This window comes from Emys orbicularis, chromosome 5 (assembly GCF_028017835.1).
Source record: "Emys orbicularis isolate rEmyOrb1 chromosome 5, rEmyOrb1.hap1, whole genome shotgun sequence".
Classification (NCBI taxonomy): Eukaryota; Metazoa; Chordata; order Testudines; family Emydidae; genus Emys; species Emys orbicularis.
In genome coordinates this window covers 32,951,040-32,974,517 of record NC_088687.1, presented here as the reverse complement: position 1 = coordinate 32,974,517, position 23,478 = coordinate 32,951,040, and the positions used below count along the sequence as shown (strand labels likewise).

The window sequence follows — 23,478 nt, the reverse complement described above, 5'->3', positions numbered from 1 at the left end:
TCACTCCCTCTAGGAGCGAAGGTCCTGCCGCCGAACTGCCGCTGCCGATCGCGGCTTTCCCCCCCCCCCCCCCCCCCACCAAATTGCCGGTCGCGATTTTGATCGCGGCTTTTTTTTTTTTTTTTGCTTGGGGCGGCAGAAATGCTGGAGCCGGCCCTGGTTAGACTAGGGAGATGATTTTACATCTGTATACGACATTGGTGAGACCAATATTGGAATACTACATGCTTTTCAAAATGTGGACACCAGAACTGTAGGTTGAAAAATTGGAGCTGGTGCAGACGAGCCACAAAAATGATTTGAGGTCTGGAAAAAAGGCCTTGCAGTGAAAGACTTAGAGATCAATCTGTTCATTTTATTGAAAAGAAGATTGAGAGGTGACTTGATTACATTGCATAAGAGCCTTCATGGGATAAAATACTGAGTACTAAAGGACTCTTTCTCTTTACAGAGGAAGGCATAACAAGACCCAATATCTGGAAGTTTAAGCCAGACATATTTAAAGAAATAAGGCACACATTTTTAAGTGTGGATGATTAACCACTGGCACTAATACCAGGGGAAGTGGTGAATTCTCCATCTCTTGATGTCTTCAGATCAAGACTGGATGCCTTTTTTAAAGTTTATGCTTTAGCCAAACACAAGTTATTGGGCTCAGTACATGGGTAATTGGGTGAAATTTAATGTCCTGTGATATACAGGAGATCTGACTAGACGATCTAATGGTCTCTCTTGGCTTAAAGTCTATGAATCTAAGGAACTGATCAACAGAATGGCTTGTGATGTCTTCTCCAAGGAAAGACCAAGGGAACTTTGACCCTTTCCTTTCATCTTGAAAGCACAGGAACTATTCATGCCATTACCTTTTTATCGAATGTGCAGTGAGTACTTACAGGACCATTTGCTGTTACTTGTGAAAAGAACATCTCATTTACTATTGATTTTTGTAGGATGAAGTAGCCCTGTCGCACTGTCTGGATAACAGGCTTACAGATTGTAGTGGTCCTGTGATGGAAAGCTGCTTTAATTTGTGGGCTGTCAGCATATTTCACTTTGCCAACCAAATAAATATTGCAAGTAACCAATCTGAGAATAACTTATCAATAAAGTTACTAAAAATACCATGACAGAATCTTAAAAGTTAGCGACAGGTCACAGGCAATCAACAAAATTTCATGGAAACCCAACTTGTCTTAGTTGCAAAGGCCAAAATTTGGTAACAGTAACTTTACATATCACATTACATGGGATCTCCTTTCATTTTTTCTGTCTCCCCAGTTAACTTTTTCTTCTTCTCACAGACTCTCTCCTGTGTCTCCAGCATACATCTTTTGGGGCTTGTTAGAAGTTTCTTCTTCCAGCCCTCCGTCACGGGGCGCTCTTCGTACATAGAAACTTCTAGTCTTTTTCCTCAAAGTGTTATAACAAATGTATGTGGTTAAAAATATGACTTACCGAATATATTATTTATTAAGCACAGTTCAGCCAGTGCTGTACAAGACACAAAATAAAGACAGCTCTTGCCTAAGAAATTACCTTCTAAAAAACAGACATGGAGAGGATGGGACACGTTAGTCTCCATATAACGTTTGGGAATGTCTTAAATTGTCACGTTGGTACTTACCACATATCTGTGGAGAAATGTTTTTGATGCCCCAAAACGACTTATATTTTATTGACTGAAACAATGATTGTTTAAATTCTCTCTCAGGCTCCCAATCCTGTGCTCACTTAAACCCCAAGATCATGTCTTTATCCCTCCACTTCTCCCCCACCTCAAAAATGGTTTTGGGGTTCACATTTTTTCTGTATGTAAAAAAGTGGTTTTGCAATCTCAATCAATCATGTATCATTTTAGCAAAACAAAAAACAAAAAAAAACCAAGATACCCCTATGATTGCAATAGTCTCCATTATATTTTGCCTCCTACAACTTTTATATTCTTCATAACACCATTTAAAAATTATAATTATGCTATAACTGCTTTTCAAATTATTTTTGTCTCCTGGTGATTTAAGCCTCGATTCTCTAAAGATTTACATTTGGGCTTAATTTTATGCACATGAGTAGCCTCACTAAAGCTAATGAAAGTAGTCACATACATAAAGTTGAGCATAGGCATAAATTTTTGCCGTGGCCTTACCTTCTCATTTTCTGTTTGAGTGAGTATGTGTTTACACAAAGTTGTGTTTTGCTTTTAAGAATATACTTAAACCTCAGATGAAACGGGAATGGGGGAGGGACGAAACAGGCAGGCATAGCACTGATGAAATCACCTCTCTTGCTTTGTTTCTATTTTTGTGTATTTTTAAAGTTATCCATTTTCTTTGAGGAAAAATATTAGGTTTCCAAATATAAAAACAATAATACAGCTATTTAATCAGAATAAATTTTGTTGTAGGCTTGTATGGTGTGTGAGGTCTTTTTAGTAAAGTGACATAGCTGGATAATTTTTATTTTATTTTCTGAAGCACTAATTTCCTATGTTGCTTTACTTTACATTTTCTTTATATTTCTGATAAAATGCCTTGATTTCAATTACAGTTTTAAGGAAATTAAATAGCATTTTAACTTCCATCATTTAAATTTTAGTGAAACATATCCCAGTTCCATCCAGTGGAACCATTTCAGCAGCTTCATTTTCGGAAGACTTACCACAGCCTACACCTGTCACATCCTCTCCTTCTGGTCCCAAAGACCAAATTAAAGGTGGAAGTGAAGAAAAGAAAAAAAAGGAGAAAGCAGAAAAAAAAGGTATTTCCATTTTTCAAATCTGTTAGGCATCTACAACAGCTAATTTGCCGACTTGCTGTTTACGTTTTTATTGGAGAGGATAGAAAAGAGCAATCAGTAGAGCTACAGTAGGAAAATCCATACACATTAACTCTTAAACTCCTGGAGAAAGGAATTTGAAAAATAAAATGAAAGGAATAATGAAAAAGTTTAATCAAATAGGTTTGGGGCACTTAAAATTTAAGTTGGATATTGGGCAGATTTGTGTCAGTGTGGCTGAAGTGTAGGTTGTCTCCCCTTTCAAAATAATAAATAAAATACTGAAATGTTGAGGTGGAGTCTGCCACAGTGCATGAAATTAAATAACTCTCAGCTCTGAGGTTCATTGTTCAATTTTGATTCTACCAGTTATACAATGCAAGCATCAGCCCATGAACTAGCTTAGAGAAATTACCGTATATACTCGTTCATTAGCCTGTTCGTTTATAAGTTGACCCCCCAAGATGGTTAGGTAAAAATAGCAAAAACTGTATGACCCTTTCATAAGCCGACCCTATATTTCAGGGGTTGGCAAACTTTGGTTCCCGGCCTGTCAGGGTAAGCCACTGGTGGGACGTTTTGTTTACTTGGAGCGTCTGCAGACATGGAGCCCCTCTGCACCCTGTGGCTGCAGTTCACCGTTCCCAGCCTAAGGGAGCTGCGGGAAGTAGAGCCAAGGGGCTCCATGCCTGCAGATGCTCCAGGTAAACAAAACAACAATGTATTAGATATTCAATTCAGTGATTCCACAGAGTTTAAAATCATCAAATTTTGGTGAAGACCCGTTTATAAGCCGACCACCGCTCTTTGATGCGTCATTTTTTTACCAAAAATATTCTGCTTGTGAACAAGTATATATGGTACTCAGTAAGAAGTAGTAATGTAATATAGCACTAAAGGGTAGAACCCAATGTAGTTTGACTGTTTCTTCTGCTTCTTTTCGGAAAACACTCTCAACCAATGAGCTTCAGCAACCTATTTAAATCCATCCATATCAACACTAGTGGTATTATTGTTTGGGTAGAGGGGAGTACAGTGAAATCAGCTAGGCAAATAACATTTGTAGAAATTAACACTGCGTGTTGGGACTTTAAATATTTTACCCGAATATATTTGACTCCATTTGATATTTATTAGCTGCCTCTAATAACCTTCCTGTAAGAGTATTTAATGAAGAGAATAATTTAAGAAAGAGGAATAAATATAATTATAAAATACTGATTACATTTCCACAAAGGTCTGTTTGGCAACTCAATGCATGATTAGGAAGGGTCAGTTTATGAATAGTACAATTCACCGTTGATGGAAATGGATTTATTTCTGGACTATCTTCAGAATTTTGACATCCCTATGGCAGTAAAGGGACCGAAACTGCATTTGGTTCTGTAGGTGGCTATAATCATTTTCCTTGTCTTCAAGACTTTTGACACAGACTAGGATCTCACTGGGATTCATAAAATTTGAGGTAGAGACCAGATGGCATCTCTAAAGCAATAAAGTGATGCACAATTTAGAGCATCTTTTAGTGGGATCTAGTGGTTACAGGGTTAATAAAGAATTTTTTATGTTATCTTTGAAAGTTGCCACTTTGTACAGGCACAGTCCTGTACTGGAACATTTATGAACAAAAATGTATAAAGTTATTTACTTAAATTACAAGTGAAAAGAGAGGTGCTTCGTTGTCCCTTTTTTTCCTTCCTGAAGATGATGTTTCGTCTTTTGACTTTACATATCATGGTAGACATGTTAGAAAGATCCAGCTTCTTTAGATGAAAATACTAGCATCTGGAATACACATGTCTTAATTAAGATGCTACTCCCATGGATTGTAATTCAGTAAACCAAATGTGAACGTCTCATCTTCAAACCAGCAGACGTGTTCTTATGTACAAACTCATTTATTACAGCCCTGAGAGTTTACAAAATGTGAGCTGTTAATTTAAAAAAGAGAAGAATATCTGTATGAGTCCTAATATGAGCCAATTCTTAAATCAATATGAGTAACAGCTATGAATCAATTGAAACCTAAGATGCCTTTTTGATAATTTCCTGTCAAACACATGTATTGATTCTTCCTTCTGCATGTGGCAAACATTTGGGCAGGTCAGCAATTCAGATTTTTTTTTTTTTTAAGATAAAGGGTGCAATACCTTAAACCAGCTTTCCAGCAATAATTTGATGAGAAGTGATTAAAATATCTTTGTATTGGTGCAAGAGAAATATCAATTTATTTTATCAATATACAACATTCTTGGAGGCTTTATTTATTTTTTTAAGGCCAAGAAGACTATAGGGCTCTTGCATCACTTTTTTTATTAGGTATCATACTTGGTTTCCATTTTGCTGGTGAATTACCAGTACTAAGTTTGCTGCTGCTGCTGCTATAACTACTTGCAGATCATACATAACACTGTGTTTTCATACAAAATAGCCACAGTTAAAATCCAGATGACTTTTAACTTATAAAATATACAGTCATTTTGTTTGTAATGTTAAGTTTTAATCTTTATGGGAAATAGTAACCAGTGATTGTAGTTTAGGTCTAAGAATGACATGATTTGAAATAATGGGCGCAGGTAGGAAGTTACGTCTTTCCTTGTTTTCTTCTTTCAGAACACAGGTATCTAGTGGTGATACTAAATGAACTGATGATATACCTCGCACTGAAATTGTAGTTTCTCTTGTCCATACAAGTTGGTATATATGTATACATTTTAGGGAGTTATTACTGCATCTAATTAAACTCACTACTACAGGAGAGAAGAGGGAGAGGAAGCAACCGCCAGCAGCTGGGAGTGATGACTCCAGACCTATGGATGTTTCTCGTCTGGACCTTCGTGTCGGTTGTATCATCACTGCAAAAAATCACCCTGATGCGGATTCTCTATATGTCGAGGAGGTGGATGTTGGAGAAGCAAACCCAAGAACTGTTGTCAGTGGCTTAGTAAAGCATGTGCCTCTAGAACAGGTACAAATGAAATTACTTTCATACAGTATTTGGCTGCGTAATGTATACTGTCTTAGTTCCAAAGAATCCTGGCTAATGCTAATTCTGTTAAAGTGACTCCTGGTTTATAGGAAAGACATGTTCTTCAACAGCAGTCTTAATCTTTATTTTGTTTATTTAAAATAATATTTTAACAATGGAAGGGCAGATTTTAAACTAGATGAGAAGCTGTACTTGTGCAGCTGTAAGTACTCTTGCTGTTACAAACTTTCTCGCTTTTAAAGACGTCAGTCTCATTGAAAATGTTTGAAAGGAAATTTTGATATTTCATTCAAGCGGCTAGTGTAGGGGAATAATATAGATGGGCACATAATGCCGTAAGTAAATGGTTCAGGATTGATGGATCCCTTCCAATTCTAACTTTTATGAATCTGTGATGATTATTTTTTAATGTTTTCCATATTTTCCCCTTATTTTTATTCCTTATTTTGTTTAAATTATCATATCAGTGTTTAAAATGCATATTTATCCTAAATACAAATGTGTTAATGAGATTAAAATTTCTAGTCTCATATGTCTTATTTTGCTCCATAAAATAATTTGTGTGTTTATAAGCAGTTTTATTAGAAAAATGCTGACCTTTTTGGTTTTTCAGATATTTTTATATGATCACATAGGCTTTTGGTCATATATTGCTGTTTATTTTAGTCTTTGGATCTAAAGCTGCTTAATTATTATCATACAGTTCCTGCTAGGGAGAGGTCCAAGATTTAAAACCTGTGTCCAAATCTGAGCTTTTTTTAACCTTGAGGTGTTGTAGAGGGATAGTTTGAATCCCAGATTCTGGATTTGTCTGTTATAGAGATATTGGTCACCAATTTCCCATCTTCAAATACTTCAGATCCTGGGTATTTGGATCTGAGGTTTTGTTTTGTGCCATCTAAACTATATACCAGACACACTGACATTTAAAATAATTGGATCTTTTTCCAAAACTCACTTTTTATATTAGAATTGGAAACATCTAGCAAACACTTTAAATAACTTTAAAATATTCCTTTAAGTACTGTAAAAGCAAATATAATGGTAATGCTCCCTTTCAAATAATACTGTTTCTGATGTTGTAGTGAAGAAGTAGTGTGTTTTTTAAAAGTCTATACAAAGATATTTTCCAAGTTCTTCTGTCATAAATGAAACATGGAATGTTACAGGTAAGTGTAAGCTGCATAAACAACACACATGTACATGTTTAAAAAATGTGTGTTAGGCATCTTGAAGCCCTGAGATGTTAACTCAGGGGTCGGCAACCTTTCAGAAATGGTGTGCCGAGTCTTCATTTATTCACTCTAATTTAAGGTTTCGCGTGCCAGTAATACATTTTAACCTTTTTAGAAGGTCTCTTTCTATGTCTATAATATATAACTAAACTATTGTCGTATGTAAAGTAAATAAGGTTTCAAAATGTTTAAGAAGCTCCATTTAAAATTAAATTAAAATGCAGCGCCGCCCCTGACCGGGGCCAGGACCTGGGCAGTGTGAATGCCACTGAAAATCAGCTTGCGTGCCGCCTTCGGCACGCGTGCCTAGGGTGACCAGACGTCCCGATTTTATCGGGACTGTCCCGATATTTCCTTGTTTGTCCCACGTCCCGACTGATGTGCGGTCGGGACACTGGACAAACAAGGAAATGCTCTGGAGCCCCGAAGTGCTCGCCCCCCCCCCCCCGCCCCGACTCCGCCCCCTCCTCCCCCGATTGGCTCCCTCCCCGAATCCCCGCCTCTTCCCCAGGCTCACCATTCCTCCTCCCTCCACAAGCGCTGGAGGGAGGCCCCGGGAGACGCAGGGGAAGCGCGGGGCCAGGGTGAGTGAGAGTCCGGCCTGGCCCCGAGCAGGCAGGACTCAGTCAGGCGGTAGGGAGAGTAGGGGGGCGGCCCGCGGGGCCAGGCGGCGGCTGTTCTCCCCCCCGGGCAGCAGGACTCGGGAGCAGCTGCTGCTGCAGCTCCCACTGCCACGGGGGGAGGAAGCGGCCGATGGCCAAGCTCGGCGGCTCTGGCGCCCGGGCCTGCTGCGGGGACCCAGCAGCGCGCACGCTGCACCCAGCCCCTGGCCAGTCGCGTCTGGGCTGCTGCCCAGCTGGTGCTATCCCGCGGCGGCCCCGGGGCGGAGGCATCGGCAGCCCAGCCCCGTTCGTTCCCCTGCGGCACCCGAGCGGGACGGGGGGGCTGGGGCCTGCTGCCCCCACTCCGGGGCCGCCGCGGGATAGCACCAGCTGGGCAGCAGCCCAGAGGCGACTGGCCAGGGGCTGGGTGCAGCGTGCGCGCTGCTGGGTCTCCGCAGCAGGCCCGGGCGCCAGAGCCGCAGCCGCCGAGCTTGGCCATCGGCCGCTTCCTCCCCCCGTGGCAGTGGGAGCTGCAGCAGCGGCTTGCTCCCGAGTCCCGCTGCCCAGGGGGGGAGAACAGCCGCCGCCTGGCCCCGCAGGCCGCCCCCCTACTCTCCCTACCGCCTGACTGAGTCCTGCCTGCTCGGGGCCAGGCCGGACTCTCACTCACCCTGGCCCCGCGCTTCCCCTGCGTCTCCCGGGCCTCCCTCCAGCGCTTGTGGAGGAAGGGTGTGGTTTTTTTTGTTGCCCTGCCCGCCGCCCGCCGCCCCCCGCCCCCCCCCCCCCCCGCCCCATGTCCCGATATTTGACTTGGGTGATCTGGTCACCCTACACGTGCCATAGGTTGCCTACCCCTGTGTTTACTGGAATGAGAGGCACATAAAACAATCATCTTCTTGTGTGTATCCAGAAAATGTTTAGTTTTGTTAATGTCTTCATGCCCATTCTTTAAAGTTTTCTCTGAAGCATCATCACATGTGGTACAATATAAGAAAATAATATAATGAGAAACATTTGTAAAAGTAGAGACTTAGCCAGTCAGAAAAGGATACTAGTTTGACTTTACTGGAAACATTAATGGAAGAAAACCATCTGGATATTTAAAGTTTACAAGTGCATACATCCTTTTCTAACCTGTACCATTGTACCTAAAAACATTATTCATGAACTCTTCAGAATATAAATAATATTAAAGCTCTCTGATCACCCACCACAGCCACTGAGAGGGTGTATGAAGAAGGTAATTCAAAACCCTTCCCATTTCCATTTTGTTTCAATCTAAATGTGGCTATACACATCCACAACATATTTCCATTTGTTTCTGAACTGCGTCACCTTCAGTGTTAAAGGCTATACTGTCTATCCCAGGATTGTTTTTGTAATCAGTCAAAACCAAGTATGAATAAAGATCACAAAACTATTGCAGTGTCCCTTTTATTCTGTACATCTGTCTATCTCGATTTGTTATGTAGCATTCAGCACCAGGCTATCTCAGATATTTGCATTTCAGATATTTAAAACAAAATAGAACCACTGACATTTACATCATCATATGTTTTGGGGGATTTACTTTCATAAAAATGGCTTAAAATATACAACTAATGTACTGTATGTACCCAGTAGATATAGAATATCAAGAATATATTTAAATTGTCTATTTTCCATTATTCCTTCTTGTTTTCAGGGATTTGTATCTTAATGCTAAGAAAAATTGCTTTTTTTTTAATTTTCTGTCTAAATATTCAGAATGTTGCACATGTGTAAATTTTTATTAAATTCAAAAGTAGTCACGTGGTGTTGCTTTAAAAAGTTATGGGTTAATATACAAAGATCTCAACCTGAGAACAATTTTTTGTGGGAAAGGGCAAATTTGAAGACATTTTGGTTTTATTTTAAAATGTTCTGCTTCAGTTTTATTCAACTTAAAACATTTTTGGGGGGCAAAATATTCTCTAATGGGGTCTGGTTGCAGTGCTTACTCTCATTATTATTTATTAGTTAAGAAAAACACAAGTGTTTGTTGTTTTAAATGAGCAAGTTGCTGTGTGCAGTACATACCGCCATTTTCATTTGCTCAAAAAATTTCTATTGTCTTTGGTATTTGGGCTGAATAGGAATGTATGGCACAGCTGTAATCTGCATCCTGAAATTTAAACCACCTAAACATTTTTGTTATACATTTTTTCTTTTTTATATACTAACTTTAATTTGTAGTAGTTTTTGTTCGTTTGTTTTTTTAAAGGAAATTCCTCTGCTAAGAGCACTGTACTAAAGATGGCCTAAAGTTGTGACTCAAAACAACAAAAGCATGTCAAACGAGTAAAATATGTATTATCTAATATTTTGGCACATCAAGGCTCAACCTTAGAGACTTTCTTATTGTACCTTGTTCTGTTTAGATGCTGGAGGACAGCCTGGAACATTTCATCCTTAATTAGCTGTTTCCTGGCTTTTATTGACTAATAGCCTAAAAAGGATTAAAGAGTGGTAATTATTTCTGGTGTGGTGTTGTTGTTGTTAGCATAGTTACATGTACACAAGCAATATGCAGTCTACTGTGTACATGCATATTACATGTATTAAGCTTTCTCCCTCATAATCCTCTTTTTTTCTATAATATAACAACTCCCAAAACCCTAACTCAATTTCCTTACAATTTTTTTTTTTTAATGAATGTCTATTCTTTTTTGAGCAGATGCAGAACCGGATGGTAGTATTACTCTGTAACCTGAAGCCTGCAAAGATGAGGGGAGTGGTATCCCAAGCAATGGTGATGTGTGCCAGCTCACCAGAGAAGGTGGAGATCCTTGATCCCCCCAGTGGGGCTGTTCCTGGAGAAAGAATCACTTTTGAAGTTTTTCCTGGTAAGCAATAAGTATTATTGGGGAAATGGGGAAAAATGCATAGCCAGGAACTTGCATATCAGTGTCATAGTGATCTCTCAGTTGGAGCTGATTATACAACAAGTATTATAAATTGAGTTAAATGTCTAATTTAAATTACAGGCATTTGTAATATTTATGTGAAGAATTCATATTTTTATAAGAATACACTAGTATTCTGTGAATATGTAGCATAAAGAAGGATTAAAATATCTAACTGAAAGCCAAAAATTGGGGATTGTGGGAGAAATAATAGCTGTCATACCTAACACATAGTGCATTTTCATCCATAGCTCTCTTTATGAATGTGGTAATTTTCAATATTTCCATTTTGCAAATGGAGGCATGGAGGCATAGACAGGCTAAGTGACTTGCCCAAGGTCACATAATAGGTCAGCACCAGACTTAGTAATAGAACCAAGGCTTCCTGACTCCCAATTCTGCATCCTTCACCTCATAAATATATGCACAATGTTTTCTGGGAAACATCTATTTCTGTACTGACAGCCCAGTATGGTGTAGTTATTATCTTCTAGTTGCTCACAGATAAACATCACACAGGTAGTGGTACTGAATGTTTCTCCACCCAGATGTCTCATCACAATTCTGTCAGACCCACCACCTGAAGCTGAGAGGGATAGTCAGTTTCCACTTCTTTTCTGGGCCTCTCTTGACTCTATCAGCCAAAATGCCAATTTATTGTTTGTGGTGGTGGAGCTTATAACCTCTATGTCAGCGGTTCTCAAACTTTTGTACTGGTGACCCCTTTCACATAGCAAGCCTCTGAATGCAACCCCCCCCCTTTATAAATTAAAAACGCTTTTTAATATATTTAACACCATTATAAATGCTGGAGGCAAAGCGGGGTTTGGGGTGGAGGCTGACAGCTCGCAAGCCCCCTGTAATAACCTTGCATGGTTATGTCATGGGTTCAGCTGAACCCCAGACTGGCAGTGATGAGCTCCACAGTCAATTATCGATTCCCGGAGCCATCCACTGTCAAGCACAAGTTGTCATCTTCTGAAAATGATCATCCAGATAGATGTGTGTGTATGTGTCAATACTGTCTGATTCCTTCCTACAATAACTGTTGCTTAAAATTGGGTTGCTGTGTGTTGGAAATACTGTGTTTATCTCACATGCACATAGCAGCCTTCTTTTTTTTTTTTTTTTTTTTTTTTTATATAAGCTATCATGTCTCTGGCACTTTTCAGCAGTGCCATACCTGACACACTACTTAAAAGCAGGGCACTCTGCTTCTTGAGTACTTCTCTCCAGAGCATACCTTTTATATACATACTTCTTAATGTAATCTTCTGGTACTTACAAAAAATATTTGGATGGCATATCACTAAGGAAGCCAAGTCTCTGCACTAGTGCTTTTCAAATAGATGAAATGCACATTTTATTAAGACTTAGCTGCTGTGCCTTATTGCTGTAATTCAGAATGTATTAAAAATAATATCCTGTTTAAAGAGGAAATAAGTATTGCAGCATTTTTTCTTTTAGTTTTATATATTTAAAATATACCATTTTATTGCTTAAGATATATCACATGCACAATAGATTACCTACAATGTGAATTAAAGTCCAGAAATCTCCAATAATAAAAATGACTTTTGTCTTCACTGTTTCCTTTGCCTTATAGTATTGATCAGCTGCACCCCAAATCTGCTGTTCAAGTGTTTTGTGTTTGAAGGGTGAAGAATTTCTAAAGAAAATGGTTACATGGCAGTCTCAAAATATAAACAAAGCTAGTCATTACAAATATATCATAAGAGATATGCACGCTTACGTACCATGAAAAATACTTCATAACCTTAAACCAAATTAACTCATTAGTAAATGCCAAAACTGGAAAGAAAACAAAGTTGCCATATATTAACCACTTTTTATTTTATCAACAAAATAAGCAGCCAGTTATTTTGTGAAACCAAGGAAATCCCTCGGATGAAACATCTTAAGTCACATTCTTTTTTTCAGATCTTAGATTCCTCTTGCTTTGACATTTTCCCAGTGTGGTGTTAGCTGGCACTCTGCTGATTCATTTTGTTGGAAAATGTGCTATTTAATTATGGCAAACTATTTAACAGGCAGACTTGAAGAGTGCAAAACACTGAAATTATCTGTCTTAAAAAAAAAAAAAAAGCTGTTGTGAGAAACACATTGTTGTGAATAGAAAACGTATATGTGTTCTTTATTACTCATCGTTTCCAAAAAATGTTCAAACTCCCTTATGCTATCAGTTCTGATGGACATGCAGTGGGTAGCACAAACTGCAGAATAAGCTTTGCTAGTGTGAAAATCGTAGTGACAGCATCATGAGGGTCAGCCTTGACTTGTTCTTTCTCTTAAGCATATTTTATGCTGAGTCCAAACCCAAAAATCGGGTGTTCATGCATATTGATATTCTATTGACATAGTCTCTTTCTGGAAAGCTGTATTATAAATTAAATGTGATGTGATAGTTCTAAACCTCAGGCCTGCAGCCTATGATAGAAGGCTTTATATGTTTTACAACAGCTTCCTTCTGATAGGAAGCCATGTGTCTACAAAGGTAGTAAGGGTTAGGGAGGCGGAAAGTTAGAAGAATCCTGCCAACCCAGTTGTAAATGGTGCCCCTTCATTGGCCTTACATCCTGCAACAGTTTTTTTGTCCTTCACTATCATCAACATTTGTTTGGTAAAAGAATGGTAGATTGAACCAAAATACAAAAGTAAAAATTTCTGGGGCACACAGAAGTGTGATTCATGTGACCTTTTTTCCCCATTCCTAATCCACCCAAGTCCTACCCATGTAAATGTTTTCCATCCCCAATGTTAAATTACAGAAATACTGGTTCACATACTATGAATCAGAATTGTAGTTGGAAATACATGGATGTTATGGCTGGTAATTTCTTCCATGGGCTACCTTGGAGCCTGTCTCTAACTTTAAAGAGATTTTAAAATCATATCCTTCTAAACTGCCCCTCCTACAGATTAACCTTAGTGAGAATGTGATCCTACCTATGTCCTATGTGAGCTGTGTATTGGACTGTTAGCTATCTCTTAAGAACAGTGATCAAAACAGTAAACATTTAACCTGGAACTGTCCCACATTGTGGCTTCTTGCTAAAGCTACTAAAGTCGTGATTTTATTTTTTTAAATCAGGTGGGTGAAGTGTCTCCCTTGGGTTGACTCCTGCATTAGCTGCATTATCTTTATTACCCATTGTTTCCAAAAAATTTCAAATTCCCTTATGCTTGTGGTAATCCTGCTGACAGCTTTGAGGGGTCAGCCTTGACTTGCTCTTTGTCATGTCATATTTTATGTTGAGTCCAAACTCATAAATCAAAAATAATTTATCAGAACTGACATTTGAAAATGAGGAAAATGATCACAGAGCTATGGAGCTCTGTTACATTGCATCCTGTCTGTTTGTTCACACCAAGCCACCTGCCTAATGGGGCACTTCTGTAGCAAAACAGTTAGAATTACTTTTAAGGAAACCTTCAATCCATCATTAGATTTCCAAAAGTCTTTTCCTAGTGAGAATCAGCTATGTCCGCCTTTGTTATAAAATTGTTCCCAGATGTTGGTGCATATTGATATTCCATTGACCATTCTGTTTCACAAAGCTGAATTATAAATTAAATGTAGTATGAAAGTTGTACGTTAGAACTAAACCTATGGCCTGCAGTCTATGATAGAGCGTTTGGTATGCTTTACAACGAATTCCTTCTGATAGGAAGCCAGAGACATCTGGGGAGCTTTGATAATGCCAAATGAAGATTTTTACAACCATTTTATTTTTAAAAAATTGACTTCTGGAGATATACATTTTAGCTAAAGAATATGGCAACTACTCCCTAAAGCACCAGTGAGGAAAAAAAAACGTTCAGAAAAACTGGTAGCTACAAGACAAAGCCAATAACTGTTTTTGAGGATAACACCATTCATTCTTAACAGCACAAAAATAGACATTCTAGAATAGAACCAATCATTACATATGAAAACATACAAAACAGATAAATAAATATGAGGAAAGGCTAGAGCAAGCCAACTTGATATAAAAGATATTCTTTTGCTAGTTGTGAAGGAAACACTTCTACATGACAGTTTTTGGCAGGAATCAAGTGTATTTATAAATCGCAATAAGGTAATTGGTATAAAGCAGCACACAAGATGAAAGGAATCATGCATTCATACAGTATAAATAGACTAAAATTTTGATGGATATTATCAATCTTTATTTTTAAGATTTTTTTCTATTTTTATCGATTTTAAATTTTCAGTTTTTCAAAATTGTGTTTTAAGCTTTCAGATTTTGTCCATTTAAATTTTCACAGTTGTGGGAGATTATGTGGGATCAGACTGGGGGGGGGGGGGGGAGTCAGACAATAATTATTTAATGACAGCATATGTTAAGATTTAAAAAGTTTAAGCTTTATAACCATTAAAACATAAATTGTCTACATATCATGTCAACAAAGTTTGTGTCCTCAAATCAAATTCAAGTTCTCAAGCAGCATTTTTCTTGCTTTGCCTACCTATAAATTTCAAACATCATTAATGGAAATATTTTTCCTCAGTTTGTGTGTATTGTGAAATTGACATTTACCATTAAAAAGTCTAATCCTTCCAAGCCTAAGTGTAAATAATTATATAGCGTGGAAGGTTCGTTTTATTGTTTAAGAGTAAATAACTTGCAAGACTTCACATAAAATTTAAATGCAAAACAGATGTAATTTAGTACATTTCACTAGGTTCATTTTTAGGGATGAGGAAATAGGACAGGGGAGAGAGTGCTGATTTAATCACAGTAAAAAAATACCTGTGAAACACACAAAGACAGGCATGTACATTATCCCCAGCCTTCTGCAGGGCAAGTTACTTTATCACTGATCCTGCCTACCATGATGAAAGCTTTGTTCTGAATCATTAGGTAAGTCTGATTCAGTGAGGGCAAGTCTGCACTACAAAATTAAGTCGACCTAAGTTATGTCAACATACAGCCACCACAGTAATTAAATCGCTTTTGCATGTTCACACTACACAACTTGTGTTGTCAGTATACATCCTCCCCAGGAGCGCTTACTCTGATTCAACTGTCAGTGTGGGACAATGTGGGATGGCTTCTGAAAGGCAGCAACAATCGATGTAAGCAGCACAGTGTCTATACTGACGCTGCGTCGGCCTAACTACATCCACCTAATCACTTCGCCCCTTGCAGAGGTGACATTATTAAGTCGGTGTAGTGGGTGAGTTACATAGGTGGGAGCTATGTTTTAGTGTAGATGTTCGAGTTAGGTCGACGTAAGCAGCCTTACATTGACTTAACTCTGTAATGTAGACCAGGCCTGAGAGCCTGACATTATCATACCAGCTTTTCTCCCCATTGTCTTTAGCCACCAAAGTTTTAATCTGCCAGAACCCTGATGACTGGTGAACAGTCTTATCAGAGTTGTTTCTAATGGCCCATTGACTGAGGCACTGTCCTAACTTTTGGGTCACATTGTTAGCAGTGGCTAAACAAATTACCAGATGTTGGAGGCTAATTATTCAGACTGTCATATATTTGTGCATGCAGTTTTGACTGCCTCTTTTGTGCTAAAACAGGGATCGGCAACCTTTGGCATGCGGCCCGCCAGGGTAAGCCCCCTGGCGGGTCGGGCCGGTTTGTTTACCTGCCGCATCCGCAGGTTCGGCCGATCGCGGCTCCCACTCGCCGCTGTTCGCCGCTCCAGGCCAATGGGGGCTGCGGGAAGCGGCGCAGGCCGAGGGATGTGCTGGCCGCCGCTTCCCGCAGCCCCCTTTGGCCTGGAACGGCGAACCGCGGCCAGTGGGAGCCGCGATAGGCCAAACCTGTGGATGCGGCAGGTAAACAAACCGGCCTAGCCCACCAGGGGGCTTATCCTGGCGTGCTGCGTGCCAAACATTGCCGATCCCTGTGCTAAAAAATTCAATCAGGTTCAACCATTACTAGATTTTAATTTCTCAAGCAGTGAAGGGCTGGTCCTTTGAGTCCTCTAGTCCAGTGGCTCTCAACCTTTCCAGAGTACTGTACCCATTACAGGAGTCTGATTTGTCTTGCATACCCAAGTTTCACTTCACTTAAAAACTACTTGCTTACAAAATCAGGCATAAAAATACAAAAGTGTCACAGCACACTATTACTGAAAAATTGCTTACTTTCTCATGTTTACCATATAATTATAAAATAAATCAATTGGAATATAAATATTGTACTTACATTTCAGAGCATAGTATATGAACAGTATAAACAAGTCATACGAAATTTTAGTTTATACTGACTTTGCTAGTGCTTTTTATGTATCCTGTTTATAAAACTAGGCAAATATCTAGATGAGTTGATGTACCCCCTGGAAGACCTCTGCGTATCCCTAGGAGTACACATACGTGTGGTTGAGAACCACTGCACTGGTCATTAGAAGATTGCTTACATTGTGTTTGGTTATTCTTATGCAGTGTTCAATCTTTGATCATTCTAAATGAGTGCTGGGGATTATTCAGCAGTTGATTGCTTTGTCTTTATCAACGTGATAGTTGCTTATACATGTGTGGCTGTTTCAGACATCAATTAATCCCTGATGGATTTCACTACTTTTAAGAAGGTTCCCTAACCCAGTGTCATCTTGCATTATTGATAAAATCAGCACTGAATTCTTTGCTGTTTTAAATTCATTGTCTAATGGCAATAATTAGCAGCTGTTCAAAATTGTAATTTACACATAATGTATGTGCTGAACCTACATTTTAAAGACTGTCTTTATAACCTAAAATGTGAAGGTTGTCCAGGGCTGCACAGAGGATTCAGGATTCCATTAAAAAAAGTTGCAATACTATAGAATACTATATTCTCCTGGGGGCCCCTGCGGGGCCTGGGGCAAATTGCCTCACTCCTCCCCCCCCCCCCCCCCCCCGGGCGGCCCTGAGGTTGCCAATTGTTAGTCAGATTTAAAAAAAAGACCCAAGTTTTTATATAATTTATCTCCTAATTTATGTCCAAGCAATTAAGTGATTTTGCAGATTTTCTTGTACTCTTTTTTCAAACCTCAACTGTTTTTAAAATGAAATATCTTGATTTTGGAAATAAATGTATGTTGAGATATTCAAAAGCTGACAAGAAGATTTAAACTCAGTTCCCATTAAAATTAATGGGGGATGTGTCTCCTACTTGGCTTTTGTATACCAAAATCTCAAGGTTGGCTTAGTTGCTGCTTTCTTAAAAGCAAAGCTAACCAAGCAGTTCAACAATAGCAGTATCAGGAATATGGAACTCAGGTTATTTATTTCAAATTCAGTTTAATTTCCAAGACTAGTAATAATAATTTTAAACACCGATAGATTTTAAGTGAGTAATTTAAACCACGAACATTCAGTTTGAGTCACTGAAATTAAAATAGAAAGGACAGCTGGGTCTGATTTTAATTTGAAGACTGAAAGCTTGTGTAGCAGCAGCGGCAACAACAAAAAAGCAACCCCAAAGCAGACCCAGCTGTCCCAAGTCAAGCAGAGTGGACTCATGTTTAAAAATAACAGACTGATACTTCATATAGTGAAGGGGAGTTTTTTGGGAGGGCATTGGGTAACTTTCCATGTTCATTTTAGTTGTCATGAACATTAGCCATTTCCGATTTAACAACGTTTACAACTTACAATTTTTTTTCCTCTGCAGAAACTGGAGAATTTCCTCAAATTCCCCCATTTCTGTATTTTTAGAGAATATCTTGCTAAGGGACATTGGGCTAAGCAGTCGCTATTAACAACTGTAATTAAATTTTACTTCACAAAAATGAGAAAGTAGTCTTACACCTTTCATACCCAAAACCACAAGAAATTGCAACTTTGAAAGGGGTCTTTTTCATATTAAGAACTTCATAAAGTTTACATTCTACTTTAGTGAAATCACCTGCTTGATGAAGGTCATAGCAAATGATTCCACACACATACAGACACTCCCTTCTCCTCCACCCCACTTCACAGACACAGTCATTTTTAATAGTTACACAATTTGCAGTAAAATCCTCCCTTCTCTGTAACAGTACAATAGAAGCTTTAAAAAAAAGGATGGAGAAATGCTGCAGCAACCACAAATTTGTCACTTGAGATTTATGGTTAAAATACTAATTTTGGTCTAAAAACGGTTCATGTTTCAATTGATGGTTAACCAGTTACAAGAGAAATTCAGATTATTCTAAACCTGCTGTGCAGTGGATAGTCTGTATAAACAACTTCCTTTAATCAAAACTTTGGTATATGGATGCTTTCCACTTTTTGCTCAGTTACCTCTCCCAGTGATAAGAAACTAACACCATTGTTGTAAGCTCTATCTTCAGTCCTACATTTTTTTCCCCCCAGTGGTAAATTAATGTATATTTCTGTTAAATTGCTTCGAGGTACTGAATCACATTTTCCTTACCTTCTTTGTACCTAGGTGCTGTGATGATGGCAGCATTATAAAATCCTAAAAAAATAGATTCTAATGCAAATCACTAAGCTGTGGTGGGATGGAAAGATCTATCTACCACAATTACAGTGCATAGCCAACTGGCTTCTTTTTTGTGGTAGTGTTGCCTAGTGAACAGAACACTCAACTGGCAATCAGAAGCCCTTGATTCTGTTCCCGGCTCTGCCACTCACTGCTGGGTGATCTTGGGCAAGTTAAATTCATTTTATGTACCTCAGTTTCCCTATCTCTGCATAAATTGGGGGTAATGATACAGACTGCTTTCTAAAGAGCACTAGGTGGCATTATTATTTTTATCTTAGGTTTTTAATACTTTGATAGTACTTGTACAGTTTGATACATTTCATTTGGTTCTTTGGCAGATTCAGCATGTTTCACATCCATGAGAAGAGGGTGGGAAAATCATTGTGACCATAATTTTACTCCATTTTATTTTTAGATATCCTTTCAGAGGATTATTTGTCTTATGAGAGAAAGGGATGCAAAGCGGCAGAGTACGGGAGAGGCTCTGGTAATGTTTAAAAGTGGTGCCTGTGCTAATCTAATACAAGCTCACCACAGATCCCACGAGAGCTCAACTTGGGATTCCAAAGATACCCTTAATAAGATCCAGAAAGTGTTTGTGTAATAAAAGTCAGATTTTAGTTTATCCTTGAAAAATTCATTTGTTTTTTGTAATATTTGGGGAGGGGGGGAACAAGGTAGATTTCACCTTCTGAACAGTACAATTGTTTAGTAGCTATTCTGCTTAATAACTGTTAGTTGGTATATATCCATTTTGGTATAAAGGAATGACTTTTTGTGAATTTAGTACAGGACAGTGTTCTAGATTTTTATTTTTATTATTATTTTTTTTTAAAAAGCATACAATTAGTTCTGCAAGTGTTAAGACATTGATGTAAAGACATTGATGTAATTAAGCGCTCCATTTGTGAGAAATAATTTCTGACTGGTGCATTGAATCTTGGCACTGTCACAGGCCAACCTATTCAACAGAGAAGTTGGCCTGCAGTGGAAGCCCATTTAAAAAAAAAAAAAAAAGCTATGGAAATTACAGAGTCAGAATCAGGCTGAAGTAACTTTTCTTTATAACTATCAGCAAGGGTACACGAGCTGAGCACCCAGTTTTCTGAAATGTCTAAATGACAAAAATTAGCTGGCAGAGTTGGAATGGCAGCTGTCCACTCATCCATTTGAGGACAATGGCTTGTTTTTTCCCTTCCTTATGCACTTTGGGGCCCTCTATTATTCTTCTCTTGCTTAATGACTTTTCCTCATATAAGCCAGTAAGAACCTTATTTCACGTGCAAGATAATTGTGTTTGCCTTTATCTCACCATCACAACTAAGTAGTATGTAGCTGTTATTGGCTAATGTTAAGACTAGACCTGTTGGTTAACCAGTCAAGGAAGAGAACCTCATTGCATTAGGACATCTTCCTGACTGAATTTGTTGAAGTCTTTCTCAAGAGCCTGATTCCCCATCTCCCACACTAAAGTCTTCTTCCTGGGCTGGCAAGGACTGAGTAGAGGGGATGGAATGAGAACATGAAAATGCTTATCACTGAAGTATGCTACCACAGAGAACATAGGAGTTTCCCCTTAAGGAGAGCACAGCTTGTTGATGAGTCATGTGGGTTCCTAGCACACTAGCTATTGTGCTACCTTTTGGGGATATAATTTTTTCCCCATAAAGTATATATGTGCTGTGAATTTTGAAACATAACATTTTAATTGTATGTGCAATAATTGGGCTGAATTGAGACTCTTAGCAAGTTGAAATATTGACAGTGAAATGGCATTAATTCCCCTGGAGGCTATTTATTATTAAACTGGGCCCTAACCCAGTGGAAATGTTTATAATTTCCCTTGTGCTCTTCAGTCTACTAACATGAATCTCATAAAAAGGGTTAAAAACACCCCAAGGCATTGTGGCTAAATGACGGAGTCTTGTTTTACTTTAGGAGATCTGAAATCCATTTGGTCTTTGCAAAGTAAAATAAATGGTACAACGAATTGATTGTCATGCTTTATTTATATCATGAAAGATGATGTTGGCACGCAGCAGTTCATTCAGTATAAATCGTTTTTAAACTGGCAACAGAGGAATTTATTCAGGTTAATTTTTTGGTTTCCTTGTCATTTTTTAAATGGTCAGGCAAGAAATGCAAACAGGAGGAATATTTTGGAACAGGTATAACATTTATTTTTTTTGTTCCACTATTCGTCCTTTAGCTGTTTGCAGCATTTCCACAAAAGTAGGTGAAAAAAGCTAGTTAGGTACTTCCATGGCCCCCTTTATCTCACAATCTTTAATTATTTATCCTCACAACACCTATGTGAGAGTACTGTTTCCCATTTTACAGATGGGGAGAGGAGGCATAAAGATGTGACTTGTCCAAGGACACACAGGAAGTCTGTAGCAGAGAAGTGAATTGAACATGGGTCTCTCAAGTCCCAGGGTAGCACTCTAATTACAGGACCATCTTTCTCTCACCCTCCACAGTTGTCGATTGTCTGGGTGCCTTTCACATTTACTCAGCACAGATTTCATATGCCTACACTGTCTAAAACAAATACATAAAACTTCACTGCCCAGTGCTGTAGATGAGCCTAAGCCTGCCTGGACAATGTGTTCCTACGTTCAATATTTACTTTGTGTTTCTGACATATCTCAAAATCATTAAATAAAAACTTTTTTCCCATTTTTCCTTTGTAATCCCAATGCTGACACAATGTTACCTCCTTGTGATTATGTATTGTAGCTAGCTATGTAAAATTTTCTTCTCTAGGGACCTACAGTACTATCAAGTAAGGATCAGAAAGTACCCAACCCAAAAAATACAATTAAGATTTATGATCTTGACAATTTTCACTCTGAGGCTTGATGAAGTGACAATTTTTTGGCAGCCAATATCACTTGGAACAAATTCTCAAAGGAAAATGTTACTACACTACTCTCTCACATGTACATACAGCCCATACTCTTCCTTTTGTTTCATGTCTGCTACTTGTTTTTTTATTTATTTATTTAAACAGGAGAACCTGAGAAGGAACTTAATCCCAAGAAGAAGATCTGGGAGCAGATTCAACCTGACCTTCATACTAATGACCAATGCATTGCTACATACAAAGGAGTTCCATTTGAAGTGAAGGGGAAGGGGGTCTGCAGGGCTCAGACCATGGCCAGCAGTGGAATCAAATAAATAAAGCCAATTACTGAGAAACTGTTCAGAGGCTTAAATGGAAAGCAGTGCAAGCACAATAAAGACATGAATATATACCCTCCGCCCCCCCCCCAGGCATGACTGATTCATTTTTCTTTTATCTCTTCTTCTCCAAAGGTATGAATTTGTGACTGACATTTTCAAAATACACTCATTCATCTTGTTCACTTTGCAGATTAGACTAATTAAATAATGTGCACAGTTATTAACTAGGTAGATTAAATGTTTGAGCCTTTTTCAATGGAATAAGGGGTGCAGATCCTGAGGATATTTGAGCTTAGTTTAGAAAGGGATGGAGAAGTACTCTACACTCTAAACCAGTGGTTCTCAACCTGCGGTCCAGTCAGCACTGAGCTGCGGCTCATGTGACATCCTCAGGGCCATACAAGTAGTATTGGTTGCGGCCCACAATGATAAATAGGTTGAGAACTACTGCAACCCACAGAGTTACTCAGGAAGCAGGGGCCTCATGGATAAAGGTCTCTAATGCCAGGTATTCAGGTAATGTAGAGTTAGTGATCTGACAGTGGATAGGTGGAACTCATGATATGTCATAGTCCTCTGCCCGTGTAGTTTTGGGCTGCTCCTAAGCAGAGACTTCTAATTTAACTGAAGTGAATGTGGTGGATCATACCCGTAAATCATCACTGAAGAATAGATTCTGACCAACAAAATTAATTTAATTCAATTTTAGTACTGCACTGATGCATGAAACAAAAATCAAGTGAATCCATTTTTGTATTTTAACTCCTACATGAAATTTCTTCAGACATACATTGTATACAGAATCACATACTTTACTGAAACAGGAACAGCTAATTTAATTTTTACACTTTAAAATAAGCTATTTTACTGCATCACATGTTAAAAGGAAGTAGCCACAATTAATATAAAGTCATGAGCTGGCAATGGCAGCACTATATCAATTCACAACTAACCTTTTCAAATCCCCAATAACTGTTTAAATATACTTCCAAGTGTTTGTGTTTCATTTACTGTCCATCTATTGTCTAACCACTGAAATAATAAAATAAATTTCTCAGTCTTTGAATTTTCCAGATTTTGAACATCATCCATTAAGCTGGGAAAACAACAAAATGACAATGATATAAAATTAAGAGTCAGGCACAAAGGAAAGATGAATACAAATGTTTTTAGATGTGCTTTGTGTATATACCCCCACAGTACTAATTTTGCATACATCTGGGAACTAGCAACAATAATTAGTTCTTCCAAATACTCTGAATAATCTTCAAAACATGGGAGCTATTTAAACTGCCTTATAATCTACTCAGCCAA

At 38.5% G+C, this 23,478-nt stretch overlaps 1 protein-coding gene across 3 annotated transcripts in view; it reads left to right on the top strand.

Annotated features, from left to right (window-relative positions):
• Positions 1-23,225, top strand: part of AIMP1 (aminoacyl tRNA synthetase complex interacting multifunctional protein 1) — a 66,731-nt gene extending 43,506 nt beyond the window's left edge. For all 3 annotated transcript variants that reach the window (XM_065404830.1, XM_065404831.1, XM_065404832.1), the window contains exons 4-7: positions 2,593-2,754; positions 5,529-5,740; positions 10,294-10,462; positions 21,992-23,225. In XM_065404830.1, coding sequence (XP_065260902.1) covers positions 2,593-2,754; positions 5,529-5,740; positions 10,294-10,462; positions 21,992-22,158 — 710 coding nt within the window. In that variant the 3' untranslated portion in view covers positions 22,159-23,225. The remainder of the gene's footprint in view (positions 1-2,592; positions 2,755-5,528; positions 5,741-10,293; positions 10,463-21,991) is intronic.
• The last annotated feature ends 253 nt before the right edge of the window (positions 23,226-23,478 follow it).